Consider the following 15,614-nt stretch of genomic DNA (forward strand, 5'->3'; position numbering starts at 1 on the left):
AAAAAAGTACAATTTAGCCAAAAATTAAAGGTGCAGTGTAGCATTTAGTGCCATCTAGTGGTGAGGTTGCAGATTGCACCCAACTGAAACTTCTCCCATGTGTCAGTTGTGTGGGAGAACTAATGTGGCTGACACGAAAACACAAATGGCTCTGTTTAAAGTCAGTGTTTGATTTGTCCATTCTGGGCTTCTTCAGTGAAGGGTGGAGGACCAGCTCCATATGTAAATATAAACTGCATATTTTAAGGTAACAAAAACACAATGATTTGAGGTGATTATAAACCAATGAAAACATAATTATTCATATTATTATTCTGTTTCTGCTAATATGTGCTGCAAAATCCTACACAGTGGACCTTCAATTAAGCAACTAATCAGTTTACAGTTACAATCGAAAAAGGCAATATAATAATATAAAACCTATTACAAATTACAAGCAATAAAAATCTTAAAGGTTGCATGAAAACAAAAATTGTGACCAGACAATGAAGGAAGAAACCATTTATTATGTGTCACATACAAAAAATATACTAAAGCTTGAGTTGTCTAAATGTTTATCTTACATATAAGACCATGCAAACCTGTACAGATTCTAACCAAAATCCTTTTTAAACCCATGGGACAAACTCACTTCCTTGTACGAAATCTCAGTGCTAGCTGGATGAAGCAATTGATAGCTTCATTTAGTTTTATGTAATCAGGCTGCACCCAGGATGACCTGCCATAAAATATATAGCAGGCTTGGATCACATTGGACGGCAAACTACATTTATGTGACTCTTAGTTACTAGTTTACTTTTACATATATAAAACTCATCTACCCAGTAGTATAGGCTTCTACTTCACTTAAAGATCCTAGGCAACAGGGGCGTAAACATGGACAGTGTAGGCGGTGCAGATGCACTGGGACCCATGAGGTGCAAGGGCCCGTAGAGAGAGTGGGCCCTCCAGTAACGTGTTGGGTGGAGAATGGGCCCTCATGAGAGACTGTCACCTTTGAAATAAGCCTGTGTTAAAAGATGAACTCTCATCAAATTAAAATTGGTGCCATATGCTATATATGCTCTCAAAAAGGCCAACACATCATCCCAATCTTTTTTTTTTGTAAAAAAGTCAGTAGCATCTATAAAAAAAATAATTGCTTATTCTACTATTATTAAACTAACATTATTTTACTACTTGTCCTAATATTACAGTGTATTGCAGCTCTGCCTGTGGATTGTCCAAATCATGTTGCTGTACCCCAGCAGAGGCTGTTACTCAACTGCTGTGGATACATACAATCAGTGTCAGACACTTTTCTGTCTCCATGTCATTACTTTCAAATGTATTAAAAGGTGGAACACTAGAATATGAGTGTTATGTAAGAGATATCACTGTTGATAAGTGTAAGTAAGCCTTAAAAATTGTCATAAAAGTCATGATGTAAGTCATAAAAAGGTCATAGTGTGTGCACTTTCCCTGCATGGCCCTCAATAAAATGCTGGCAAGCTAAAATGGCACTCAGTGATATGAAACTTTGAGAACACCTGCTCTAAGATTTTTGTCTCGAAATGCTCTAAAATTATCCGTTTTGCTGTTCAGTCTCTAAAAATTATCCTGGGGGAATTCCCGACTCTCCTCGTGGGAGAAGGTGTAGGTTAAATACGTGATTACGCCCCTGTCAGGATCTGAATACTTTCCCCAGCTCAGCATGGGCCGCAGTCGTACCTTCTCCCCATCATGTCCGCCCACGGGGACACCAGTTTCATCAAAAACAATGTGAAACGCCTGCAACTGCCCCGCGCATGCGCACTGCGCCAGCGGCTTAGGTGGGAACGCAGTCTCGCGCAGCTTGCTGAGGCAACAGTCGGGGTTATAGCAACGGAAAAGCCCATCATCACAGACAACGGGACGGCTGTGAGAGGGGCAGTGTCGCACTTCAGTGAGTATTATTAACTCGTCTTTACTCAAAATGTCTTTCTTTACGTTTCAAATCAGTTAATTTAACGGCTTGTTTCATTTACGCCCCACATAAATACTTGTGTCGTCCCGTGGCTGACAGTTATTCTAATGTGCGTGTGTGCCATCGCAAAGGCCTTCAGAGGAGGGGGACGGTAGGCTGAAACAAAAAGTCGCGTTTCAGTTACACTTAAGTGTATTTCGAGTTAGCTAATGTCGCTACGGTGAAATTAAACCAGGTGGAAAGTCTTTAAATTCAGCAACCAGCAGCCAGCGGCGACGGACGCTAGCAGTGTTAGCTGGGGGCTAGCAGCGTTACAGTGCAGTCACGCAGTGGCAGCAGTGCCTGTCGCACCGACCGCAGCTGTAACGTCAACTGTCAAAACACTCCGGTTGAGCCGTGAAACTGACCGTCACCGGGCTCTGGAGTTAGTCATTAACACACAAGGGGGGTTACATCTGTCATAACGTACTTTTATAACGGTTAGACCTCATTATATCTGATGAAGATAAGAATAAGCATCATAACGTGCAATAACTGTCAACCTAAGGCTATTTAGCTGGTGGTCAGAGTCCCTTTAAATGGTGATACAATCATGTTTGGACAGACTCTCTCAGATTCTCTATAACCAGTAAGGTAAAGGAAGCACACTTCAATATACTGCATAAATTTCATCAGTTACTTATGCTATATATTAAGATATTTATGCTATATGCACATTTTGGAAATCTGAAATAGATCAGTTGTAAACTAACTGAGCTAACTCAGTCGGGTGCAACGTTACCTTTAGATTTTTTAATACATATATATACAATCATTACAACTTTATGACATAATTTGCAATATTATGGACATAATTACTGAACATTTTTGAATGAAACATATGCACTTACCTGTACTTGAAATTTGATATTGTATAACTTACATACACTCACCATGACACAACTTGGGATATGAGTAACATTAGATCCTTATGTAGACCTTAATAATGTGTGTATTTTGTATTTTGGTGGATTCTATGTATCTACTTATTGATATTTTTATGTTTGAACTCTTTATATATTGAATTTTTGCCTACTTTGCGCTGTAACTGCTGCACAAAAATTTCCTTGAAGATAAAAATACAGCTCTGTCTTATCTTACATCATTTTATTTTTGTGTCTTCATACTAATAACACAGCTGTTTATGACTATTAACTGTCTTTGTCTGCTTGGAAACGACCATATTCATAAATGAAGACATACAATGTGGCCAGATAATATGAAAAAAATCTAAACTGTTAAACAAAAATATTATTATTATTATTATTATTATTATTATTCATGAAATTAATTCTTTATAATGTCAAATATAATGTTAAATGTCAATAAATTGTAATCCTGGAGCTTTTTTTCTGTGTATATGTGCAGAAGTGTGTCTGTGATTTTCCCTGTTCTGCTTGTTTGATTTAGCAGCTTTACAATATGAATAGCCTACTGCAGTATGGCAGCAATACAAGAAGTATGTTAATGTTTTGACCCATCAGATTCTTCAATTTTTATCAAACTTCATCACACACTTTATTTTGATAGCAATTGTTATCAACATGGTGACTCTTCAGTATATAGGTAGGGCCACAAAATGTTATTTAGACCTCATCTGCAATTAACAACTAACAGTTATTTTATTAATTGCCTCCTAGATTCATTGTTTTATCTATGAAATGTCACCATATTCAGTTTAATTCCACAGAAGTCTGTGGGGAAACTATTACAGACATTTACATCTGAGAAGCTATAAGTAGATCCTTTGTCATTTTCACTTTAGATATCTAGCATGTCATTGATTTGATTATCAAAATAGTTACCAGAACACTCTCTGTCAGTTAGCTAGTAGACTAACTGTTTCAGCTCCAGTTACAGGTGCACTGCAAATAACATACACAGGTGAATACAACTGCCACATACCATAAAAGAGAAAAAAAAACAATGCCTGGTTAAGATGCTAAAAGCAGGTAAGAGTTTCCAAAAATACCTAAAACAACCTTAAAAAGAGTTCAGATCCCTTAAAAATGGTCTTGAATAAACCAAAAATAATCAACACTGACAGTATCAAGCCAGATGTAACAGTTCAATAACAGCCATAGATGTTTGGATTTAATGCACCTATTTTTAAGGAAAGAGAAAGCGTTTAAGAATTACACGTTATTATTACGACAGACTTGTGTTTTAATCAGGAGCTAGATGCATATAAACAAGTGCTGTGCTGTGTTGAAGATCTGGAGAACCTTCTGGAAACGGGATCTGTCAGTTGGGAAAGTCCAGGTTTAGGGTTACACTCTTACATTCAGGTCTAGTCAATCATCTTTTTATAAAATCACTGACACACCAAGCAGGTTTTGCATGTCTGTTAGACACTTTTCTTAAGATAAACTAATAATTATTTTAATTATAAATATATTTATCAATTGTGTGGTCTTTAACAAACAAGAACATTCCCTTTAAAAGTTCCCAGAGTCCTCAGTGATGTCTTCAAACGTCTTGTCTTGTCTGAGCAACTGTGCAAAACCCAAAGAGATTAATTTCATTGTCATTTTAGAAACACAAGAGTAGGAAACATTTAGCAGCTGGAACAGCATATTTCTTTCTCATGTTTGTTTTGACACTTGTTTGACCCTTACTCATAAGTATTTAACTAAAAAGTAAGCTAACAGTTAATAGCCAGTGGTTGTATTGTTGCTGGTACTCTGTTTAAATCTGTTAATAATGGACTGTTTGTCTTCAACACATCTAAAAAGGTCTTCGTGAACAGATAGGTGTTTGTTCTTATCTGCACAGTTTGTCTCCTATGTGGACAAGACCGCCAGGGAGCACAATAGACTCTTAAATAAACCTTCAGTGACTAATTTGTAGTCTTAAATGAGTGAAAATAGATTTCAGCGCTAAAAGGAGACAGTGGTATAACCTGCAGCTTCACCAGCCATAGCCAAATCAGCAGCATCTTCCTGGTGTGCCGTGTTCAGTTCACAGGAAATGCTTTGTTATTGTTGGATCTTTCCTTATCTCAGTCTGCCATGTGATGAATCGCTGTTGTACAGTTTTTTTTATTCCTGCTGGATCCCTTTGCTGGTGATCTCAGCTGCCTTTATACACCATGATGAGTGACAGCGTGTTTGACCTGGGCTAAAGGGATTTACTGAAGCAGAGATTAGTGACCCAGTGAGTGAACTAGTGACTGACTGCTAGTTTATCTGTGGCGTTTCCCTCTGTGACCTTGTGGAGGAGCTCTTGAGCAGGACACTAAACTGTTTAGGCAGTTCAATAGAAGTGCAGGTGAAGAGGAAATAAAATTAGCATCACTAATATCTCACATTTAACTGCTTTCTGTCTCCAGGTCTTCTGTAAGGTGGTCCACCACAACCTGATTTGAACGGTTCACACCAACACACACCCAGCGCAGGTGAGTAAAGTGTGTGTTTGTTTTGGTATATGTTTTGGCCTTCCGGCAGATGATTCTCACCCTTTAGGCAGGACACCTTATTTAATAGGAGATCACTAGCACAATTACTTAAGTGTCTTACATTTGCAAGATAATAATAGTGACATTTAACTTCAGTTTAATGTCGCTGCTCTGATCCTGCTACATTGATTTGAATGGGAATATTTCCATCTTCAAAAAGAATGTTTATTAAAAGGTTTATTTTCTATAAATACTTTGTTTCCTGTCACAATTGAGCAATTCTTTAATAACTCTGTTACTGTTTTATCTTAATTTGTGGAAATATTTGTGTCACATGATCGCCACAGATTTAGTAATGTTACAGTACAGAATTATAAACTTTTTTCTTCCTGGCAGTGTCTCCTCTAATGCAGTTTTTTCCTTCTGCTCAGCCATCCTGACCTCTGAGCTTCCCTTACTTATCACATTTGGTGATGCAAAAGATGCAAAGCTACAAATTAAAGATGGAGACATATGGGCTGCACAAATATGCCACAAAAAGAAGGACTGATTAAATAACAAACTGGAAAGAATTGACTCAAAACGTGTCATATTATAGTGAAGAACATTTTTTTTTTTTAGATATTTTTTGGGGCTTTTTAGCCTTTAATGGATAGGACAGAAAAGCGTGAAAGGGGGAGAGAGAGAGGGAGTGACATGCAGCAAAGGGCCACAGGCTGGAGTCGAACCCGGGCCGCTGCAGCAACAGCCTTGTACACGGGGTGCCTGCTCTACCACTAAGCCACCGGCGCCCCAGTGAAGAACATTTTAAACAATATATGCACATATTCTTGTTTATGTAGAGTAAAGTAGTTGTAAGTCGTTTCTACACTTTTTTTTATCTTAAGTTCACAACTAAAGCTGCATAGATAATTAAACTGTTAACTATAAGTATCCATCAGCCTTCAGAATTCTATCATTCAGCTGTTTCATGTAATGTGTTTGTTTGTTTTTGTGTGTGTGCAAAGCAGGAGGATGGCGGTGAATGTCTACTCCACCTCTATGACCATAGAGAACCTGAGTCGCCATGACATGTTGGCATGGGTCAACGACTCTCTGCAGCTCACGTACACAAAGATCGAGCAACTCTGTTCTGGTAAAAAGACACATTTTTTTATGTCAACCTTGTGATTAAATTCAATGTGTATATCTAGCTCTGAAAGTAAATATGTGGGGTTTTTTTTTCATAGGTGCTGCGTACTGTCAGTTCATGGACATGCTGTTTCCAGGGTGCATATTAATGAAGAAAGTCAAATTCAATGCTAAACTGGAACATGAATACATCCATAACTTCAAGGTCTTACAGGCGTCATTCAAGAGAATGAATGTGGACAAGGTGAGAACACACACACACACACACACACACACACACACACACACACACTCACACAAACACACTCATAAACATGCACACATGCAGACCAGATTCGATTTGTCCCCCTGGGTTAACAGAGTTGTTGACATATGAAAGGTGACATAAAATACATCAAGGAAAGATCGTTATTGATCTTTCTTTACACTGAAGCTCTCTTGTCAAAGACACCCCTGACAGCACATACTGCATACTGGAGTTGTGGAGCAATACTGGATCAATTCTGTTGCCTTTAATAAAGTTAAAATTATATTATCTTATGTTAATTATTTTTTTAGGTATGCCTGCCTTTATTTTGACAGTAATAAGGGGAGTTGTAGGAGGTGTCACATGCAGCAACAGTCACTTAAACAGGAGATGTGATTACATGGTCAGCATCTTAAACATGGCCACTGGGGCACCCCAAAATAATAGTATAATAATCGATGATAATAGCAATTACTTTATCTATATAGCACCTTTAAAACAGTTGACAAAGGGCTTTGATAAACAAGTCAAAGCGGAAGCAAGAGACCCCAGAAGCAATATAACAAGAGAAGACACAAAAACAAATTAAAGACAAGACAGATGATTACCAGAAATAAAGATAAAAACAATAAAAACATATCAGTTCAAGTCAATACAATAAAAAGAATAAAATCAATAAACACAAAATAATAAGAAGAACAATAGGGGTAATCAAGAGAGAATTAAAAGGTAAATAAAATGATGACATCACATAAAAACAATTTTTTAAAAAAAGGGTTTTAAGAAGGGTTTTAAAAGAGGTCACTGATTCTGCAAGCCTCATTTCTTAAGCCGAGTGGCCCCTGATGGCAAAAGCACGGTCACCTTTAGATTTGAGCCTCATCTTTATAACGCCAGAAGGGCACCGTCTGTGGATCTAAGGCTGCGAACTGACTTATATGGGGTCAACATTTCCACCATCGAGCTGGGGGGTCTGACCCAGATGTGCTGCCAGGATTGGGGGGATGTCATCTGTTAAAACAAGTGAGAAGGCAAGCTGCTGTGTTCTAAATTATGATAAAGAAGAACTATTTATCATGTTATCCCCAACTTTCATCATTGGATTTTGTAATTTCATACAGTGACATTTTGATCACAGTAGTGTTTTTCAGGTATTAGTATTTGTTTTAGATCCATACGCAGGTCTTTTTGCTGTTTACAAAACCAATATCCAGACGATATCGACCCCTCAGCTCATCTCTCTCTCCATCTTCTGCTGTGTCTCCCTCAGATCATCCCCGTAGAGAGGCTGGTGAAGGGGAAGTTCCAGGACAACTTTGAGTTCCTCCAGTGGTTTAAGAAGTTTTTCGACGCCAACTATGACGGGAAAGAATACGACCCTCTGATGTCACGGCAGGGCCAGGAGGGAACGCCGCCTCCACCTAACCCAGGTACAAGACACACACACACACACACACACACACACACATATACATTCGTCACCATCAGCTGTGTGTGAACTCAAAGGCTTCATTTCATTGCTCTCACCTCTTCATGCAAACACATCCTCACCTCTAACCCAGGTGAACCCATTGTCCACAAACCTAAAAGACCCTCTCGTTCAGGTAACACCCCCTGCATTGAGCGTGTGTGTGTGTGTGTGTCAAGCTTGCAGAGTTTCTTACCTTCATTCAAACTGTGTTACTTTGTTTATGGATTTGTTTATTGTATCTGGGTCAAAATCTACACTACACAAACATTGCTAGCAATGATGGGAAGCAAATGTTTTGCAGTAAACGGGCTGCAACCTGGTAAAGGTGGCTAAAATACCTTTTTGACGTCCACACAGAACATTGCTTAGCTTCTGTGGACATACTCCTTCCTGCTTATCCAAACTGGGAGTGTGCTGACAGACATGTACTGTCTGGAATACACTGACTATGAATGAGTAACCCATACAACACCACTTCAAAAAATCCAAAGCATCCCTTTAAGATAACAAAACAAAGCACACTACAAAGTCATCCTAATAAGGCTGAATCTTTGCGTGGTTGTGCATGTTTGTGTGTTATCTTTTGTACTTTTATCTTTGTGAAAAAAAATCACTTTTTGTAAAGGCCTTGATGCAGAGGACGTTTTTGCTGAGCAAGGACAATTTTGCCTGTCCTCATTTTTTGTAGGGGCTTGTCGACATTTAGGACCCTAGGCTTTAAGGTTTTAAGCTCAGAATTCGGATCAGGTTAGGGTAAGAGTTTGGGTTATTTTAAGTTTCCACTTGCAGTGAAAGCAGGAGGTCAGCAGCACAACAACAATAGCTGTAAGTTTTTTTCTCATCGTCTGCACTGCATCTGTTCAGCCAAGATACTTCTGTGTATTCAGAAGTGTCTGACAGAGCTTGCAGCCAAATATGCAGTTGTGTACTTAGTAAGAGAGACCCAAAGCATTCTCATTTACGCATATATAGTGCAAGTAAAGCATGAGCTATTACAAACCCAGTGTAGACAGCTGCATTGGTTAAAATGAAGCAAATCTGTTACCTCAGACAGACTAACGGCTGACTGAAAAGCCTGATGCAGCCTAAACACCCATCCAAACGAGTGCGGATGTAAACGCGTGTGTGTTTGTGTCCCTCAGGCCCCATGAGAACATCTCCCACAGCACCCAAGACTGTTCCCACCCCCCAGAGGCAGATCAACGTAGCAGCAGCCCGCAGGACCACTCCCATGACCCGCAATGGAGGAGACGCTGAGCTCATAGAGCTCAACCAGCAGGTACCAACTGCTATGATCTGTTAGGCCATTTTTAGTTTCAGACCAAGACACCTCACCAAGGTTCCAGGTTACCAGCTTCTCTGTACAGGTCTCACATTAAATTGCATGACTGATAGTACCCTCCAGTGTTCATGAGGTTTCTCAAAATTGCACCACGACACTCGTTTCACGCTAAGAGCCTTTTGTAGCACAAGCAGCATCATATTGAGAATACCAAATGGGTCTCAGTAGGCCCAGCACTGCTCTGTCATAATGAAATAACAAGACAAGGTCACTTTGCCCGGTCTGTCAGAACTGGCTTAAGATATTCTCACATTGTTACGGGCTGTTGATTATTTCAAGTCTGGTAACTAAATGATATATTAAGTAGCTTATCAACAATTAAGAAATCTGAGTGCTTTTAAAGCTTTATTTGATGCTGCAATACAACACTCGCCCTTCCAAAGACACTTTTTACCTGATGTTTGTCCTCAAATCAACTTTGTATCGCTATTTCTATTCTCCCTAATTTCTTTTTTATGTATCTTAATTACAGTAACCCTTGTGCTGTTTATCTGTTTTTGGTATATATTTATCCCATACTCACACGCTGCTTGACCTGCCTCTCTCTGCTTATAGCTGCTGGACATGAAGCTGACCGTAGACGGACTGGAGAAGGAGAGGGACTTCTACTTCGGAAAGCTGAGAGACATTGAGCTCATCTGCCAGGAAAGTGAAAGTGAAAACCCAATCCTCAGCAAAATCATAGATGTACTGTACGCTACAGAGGTAAGCACAGTCAAATCACACAAATGGAGCACATGCATGCACAGAGTGTGTGTACTTGTCATTGTTGTCATCACTTACTCATTAGTGTGCGCTGGAAAATACATTGAAACATATTTCATAGTCACTTACGAAAAGTAGTAACACTCTTCACACCAGTAAGATGATGAGTTACTGTACTTCACAGTACATTCAACCTGAACCCAATACCAGATTCATACCATAATCAATACATTTATGTAGACAAGAAATCAGGTTGCACAGGTAATCTGAGAACACGTTTCCAAATTCAGGAAGAGAGTTCAGTGTGGCAAACAAACTTATTTATACTTCTAGAGGCAACTTATTCCACCGTATTCCTAGCCTTCATGATACCTTTTGTGAGTTATTACTCTTTCCTATTACTCTTACTCTTTCCTGGAGTGATTGTAAATTAAAACATTAGGAACACACCACCTCTTATACCTCAGACGGGACAACATGAACATACCTCTGCCATCTCTCTCAGCCTTCTTACAGCACTGGTTATCTTGCTTTTTAACCAAGCTTGTTTGTAATTAGCTTGCCTTGTTCTGGTAACATATTGTCAAATTTAACAGAGCCCGAGTGAGCTTATGTTAAACATCTACTTCTAAAAGATGATTGTTATTTCTTACGACTCATAAACAGACACTAACACATTTGGCAACATTTAACATAATTCATTATCAGTTTAAGCGCCATGTAAAGTGAATAAACGTGATGTTGCACAGCTAATCCCTGCTGGTCTGCCTTAATGAGAGTTTACACATTTTTACAGCTGCTGAATTAATGAAGCGGAGTTCTTCTGAGTGGAACATAATGCTGAATTTAGCAGCAGACCTCAGTAATATCAGTAATATATATGTAGTAGAATAAATAATTTAAGGCATTCATTTCATATGATATAAAAGAAGTGCCACAATTCAGTAATACATTTTCAGCCTAGATGACTCAACACATAACTCAAGGTGTGGTGCTGAGATAAAATTGTGACAGGTACATTTCTACTGTTGGTTGAGAATGAAGTCAGACAGGGAAAGGAGGCTGGAGGCATTATGTTTTCTGTGTTGTCTATCCAAATATACATCCCAGTCTCAAGAATGCCTCGAGGGATTTTTTTCAAATTTGGCACAAACATTCACTTGGACTCAAAAATTAAGTGATTAGAATTTGGTGGTCAAAGGTCAAGATCACAGTGACCTCATAAAACATATTTGTTCTGGGCGCATGGTTATTAGTACAGTGGCAGACAGTGAAACAGGTACCAGAGCTTTGCGAAGCATTTTATAAAACAGACAAACAGAAATTTTATCATCGTGAAACATACTTCAAAGTCACCAGAAACAACATAAAACTCACAAAAGTCATCTCCACTGTTCCGACAATTGCCAGCTCAGGTTTAAGATGCTCAAAATCCTCAAAAAAAACCCAAATGTTATGATTTCTCATGCTGATACACACTGACCTCAGCCTTCTCTTGCAGGAAGGGTTCGCACCTCCAGATGAGGATGAAATTGACGAAGGGGCACATGGAGACCAGGAGGAGTTCTGAACTCTTTTCCCTCTCTTTGTCATCCTCCCCTCACCTCTCACCCTTTAAGCTACCTGATAATTACTGTCACAATACCCCTCTTTCCCCCTTTATTTTATTTTTTACAACCTTCCCTTACTACCCCCATCTTGTCTGCGGCTGTCCATATCCATGACGACTTTGTTGCACAGCCTCGCTTCCCAAACTCTTACTAGCAAAGGACACTTAACCCAGACCTGTCTGGACTAGAGCCCAGCAGCCTGGCTTGGTTTACTGGACGTATTCTGACCTGTTACCCGAGGAGACAGCTCCACTGCGGGGCTGGTTTAGCCTGCTAGAATGGTTTATGGTTAATAGCAATGAGATTACAGGGATCCCGCACTGACAGTCGGAAGCCAACAGTGCTATCTGTCTGTCTCTAAGAGGCATGTCACTTTCTCTCACCATGCACTTTGATTGGTGACCACACGGACGCACACATGCATCAGGGTTCTCTGCAGAGTTTATATATGAAACCCACAATGTTTCCACACAATGTGACCAATTAAAGGATATATTGGCTGTTAATTTCACAAGGTGAGATTATAAAATACGCCCCATAGGGGAGAGGCCTGCACAAGTACTTCAAGCATATTTCATATTGTGACACATGTGAACGTATATTTAGCCCCCGGGACATATCACAGACTTTGAACTGCTCACATGTACATGCATAGAGAAGTCATCATTCCCAGGTGAAGATGTCTGCTTTTACTCATCGTATCCCACCAGACGGGGTTTGCTAATGACTTATTTTGACAGCTTGTTAATGAGATAGCATGATATATTTATGTTTTTATTTATTTGTCTTTTTTTAAAATCTGCTCTATACAGTTTCTGAGAAAAAAGAATTGTGGTTTTGGATTTGGATAAATTGAAGGTCTTGCACTAAATGTAGCGAAACAAACCGACTGAAATGATCCAAAATGCCAACATACAGTGAAGATACAGGTAGATGCAATTTTATACTTTGTAGATTTGTTTTAAAGAGGCTTGTTTTTTATTTGCATTGAATTCCTCAATGGCCAAGTTGGAGGCGTCAGTGTAAGAGTTATTTATCTGGCTTTGAATTCTATGAATGAACAAATGTAAAACATTAAAAAAAAAAAGTAAGACACTACAGACAGACACTACTAAATACTAATGTTTGACTGTGTTAATTGAGTTAAACATTTTAGCTGCTATCATTATTCTGTTGCCGTATTTAATTGAGTTTTGTTGCAACGCGTTAAAAACACCACAGTGGCTGCCAAGGAACTACTGTTGTGGTTTACTGTGATGGACAGCCAGACTGAGTGTGATTGACAGTAGTTGAACCAGTCGGAGAGAACAAAACATCAGACCCTCTCTCACCGTTTGTTGCCATGGCAGCCATGTGATAAACTTGCATCATTTGGAGTTACTGCTAGAATGAAATAAAGCTCTGATGTTCAAGAAAAGTCACAAACCATTTGTTGTGTGTGCTCATGTCTTTGTCTAGTTCTTATTAACCGTGTGAATCACATCGCTAACACACACTTACACTGTAACAGGAATGTCGAGAAATGATTTGCACTTGAAAACATATTTGGGGACTAAGAGAGAGCTGTAACGGCAAGGAAACAAAAGTGTAATTGATTTGCTTAAGATTAACATTTTGACCCAGTAGGATGTCCACTGTGGTCAGTGGTTAAGCTTCCACTCATATTTAACAGAAGAGCTCTTGAGAGAGATCCAGGAGGTTTGTGCCAAACACTAAGTGACTCATTTGAGCGACACTAAGTACCTCTTCTGAGAGACACTGCAGCCAGAACTCACCGTCTGTTCCACAGACGGCAGCCAGACAGATAACTGCAGCCGGCCCAATGGTTTAACTGGTCCTGGCACTTGTCGAAGGTGGAGCCAAATGCAGAGAGCTTACAGGAATGAGATGATACATTTCTGGTGTACTCAGGAGTTTGGGGTAAATATATAAGCCTGATTTTGCACTCTCAATGGCCAGCATGTTTGGAAGCACATCTGTGAGAGCAGCTGTTCAACAATGAAGAACATCAGGTCAAAATATAGAAACAAAATGACAGATAAAGCTGCAGATTGACAGCACAAACATTGACATTCAGTTAATGGTACATCAGCAGGAGAGGCTACAAGCATCCCAAAACAACATTTTACTTTTTCACCTGTGGGTAAAGGTCAATGGCTTTATACATACATGCATGCTTTAAAACATGTCATGGGACAACAGAATAGAAATGCACTGAAATATATCACTCAGCTATGTCAAAGTTGTGTTTCTGTGTTAAGCTCGTTTAATGAATAGGAGCATTACTAAATGTATTTGAATGTGGAAAATAGAAATGCTGGTATGCTAAACTCGATTACAGAATATATTTTGTTTTATTTTTCATTAGATTAGTAGCTATAATTGGCTAATTGAGTGACAGGGTTACAGGAAGTCCTACTCATAACAGTGTACAGTCACAACCTGGCCATCTGGTAATGAGTATAACATTTTTGTGGCCCTCTCTAGCATCACAGTTGCCCATCCTTGATTTAAGATACTTGTAATAAAAACTTACAGGTGCAGGGTGGGACTCAGGCTGTCTGAAGGGCAGGAGTAAGAGAAATAAAAAAGGCACCAGCATGTGGAAGGCTCTCTAGCATGTAGGGCAGCCTATGTGGCACTGCATTGTGTTTCGTCCATCGTAAAGCCACCCATTAGGTCACTGCATCTTGTTTTATTCATGGAAAGGGCATCATAGAGGGCACTTTATCATGTCTTTTCTCTACCAGAATGGCCATCTAGAAGGCTCTATATCATGTTTTCTTCTTCTGAGGGATTAGGACACTGCATCACATTTCCTCCATTGGAAGGGAGGGCACTTCATCACTCAACTATGAGGAAGGGCACCCTTGAGGGCACTTCATCATGTTTTCTTAATGTCATGGCATGCTAAAAGGCACTGCATCACATTCTCTCTACTGGAAGGGCACCCTGGTGGGCACTTCATCATGTTTTCTCCACTGGAAGGTCACTCTGGAGAGCACTATCACGTTTTTTCTCTTAGAGGGGTATTCTAGAGGGCACCTCATCATGTTATCTCTACTGGAAGGGCACCCTAAAGGCACTTCAACAGGACTAGAATGGCACCCTGGTGGGCACTGTATAACATTTTCTCCACTGGAGGGGCACCCTAGAGGGTACTCAATCACATTTTCTCTGTTAGAAGGTCACTATGGAGTGCACTTTATTAAGCTTTCTGCACTGGAAAGGCACTCTTGAGGGCTTTTATCATGTTTTCTTAATTTTATGGCACACTAAAGAGCATTGCATCACATTCTCTCTACTGGGAGGCCACCCTAGAGGGTACTCATTGATGTTTTCTCCACTTATAGGGCACCCTTGAGGGTACTCATATATGTTTTCTCCACTGAAAGGTCACTCTGGAGAGCACTTTATTAAGTTTTCTCCACTGGAAGTACACCCTGTTAGGCACTTTGTCACAATTTCTTCACCGGAAGGCCACTCTGGGGGACTCTTTATCATGTTTTCTTAATTCAAGGGCACCCTACAGGGCACTTCATCACATTTTCTCCACTGGAAGGCCACTCTGGTAGGCACTTCATCACATTTTCTGCACTGGAAGGTCACTCTGGAGGGCTCTTTATCACGTTTTTACCACTGGAGGGGCACTCTATCATGTTTTATCTACCATAGGGGCATCCATGGGGGCACTCTAGCTGCAGTTTGCTCCAACATGGGGTCACCA

General features: G+C 39.7%; 1 protein-coding gene across 4 annotated transcripts; it reads left to right on the forward strand.

Annotated features, from left to right (window-relative positions):
- The first annotated feature begins 1,813 nt into the window (after positions 1–1,813).
- LOC125897477 (microtubule-associated protein RP/EB family member 3-like) lies at positions 1,814–13,315 on the forward strand. 4 transcript variants are annotated; one of them, XM_049590826.1, is made up of 9 exons: positions 1,814–1,924; positions 5,316–5,381; positions 6,389–6,516; positions 6,611–6,756; positions 8,030–8,189; positions 8,322–8,363; positions 9,373–9,509; positions 10,128–10,277; positions 11,779–13,315. In XM_049590826.1, the coding sequence occupies exons 3-9, from the start codon at positions 6,396–6,398 to the stop codon at positions 11,845–11,847; spliced, it is 825 nt and encodes a 274-aa protein (XP_049446783.1). In that variant the 5' UTR covers positions 1,814–1,924; positions 5,316–5,381; positions 6,389–6,395; the 3' UTR covers positions 11,848–13,315. The 4 variants fall into 4 exon arrangements, with proteins under 4 accessions (XP_049446783.1, XP_049446782.1, XP_049446784.1 ...); XM_049590825.1 differs by having other exon boundaries at positions 6,392–6,516; XM_049590827.1 differs by lacking the exon at positions 8,322–8,363 and having other exon boundaries at positions 6,392–6,516.
- The last annotated feature ends 2,299 nt before the right edge of the window (positions 13,316–15,614 follow it).

The sequence above is a fragment of the Epinephelus fuscoguttatus genome, linkage group LG11 (assembly GCF_011397635.1).
Source record: "Epinephelus fuscoguttatus linkage group LG11, E.fuscoguttatus.final_Chr_v1".
NCBI classification, from domain to species: Eukaryota; Metazoa; Chordata; class Actinopteri; order Perciformes; family Serranidae; genus Epinephelus; species Epinephelus fuscoguttatus.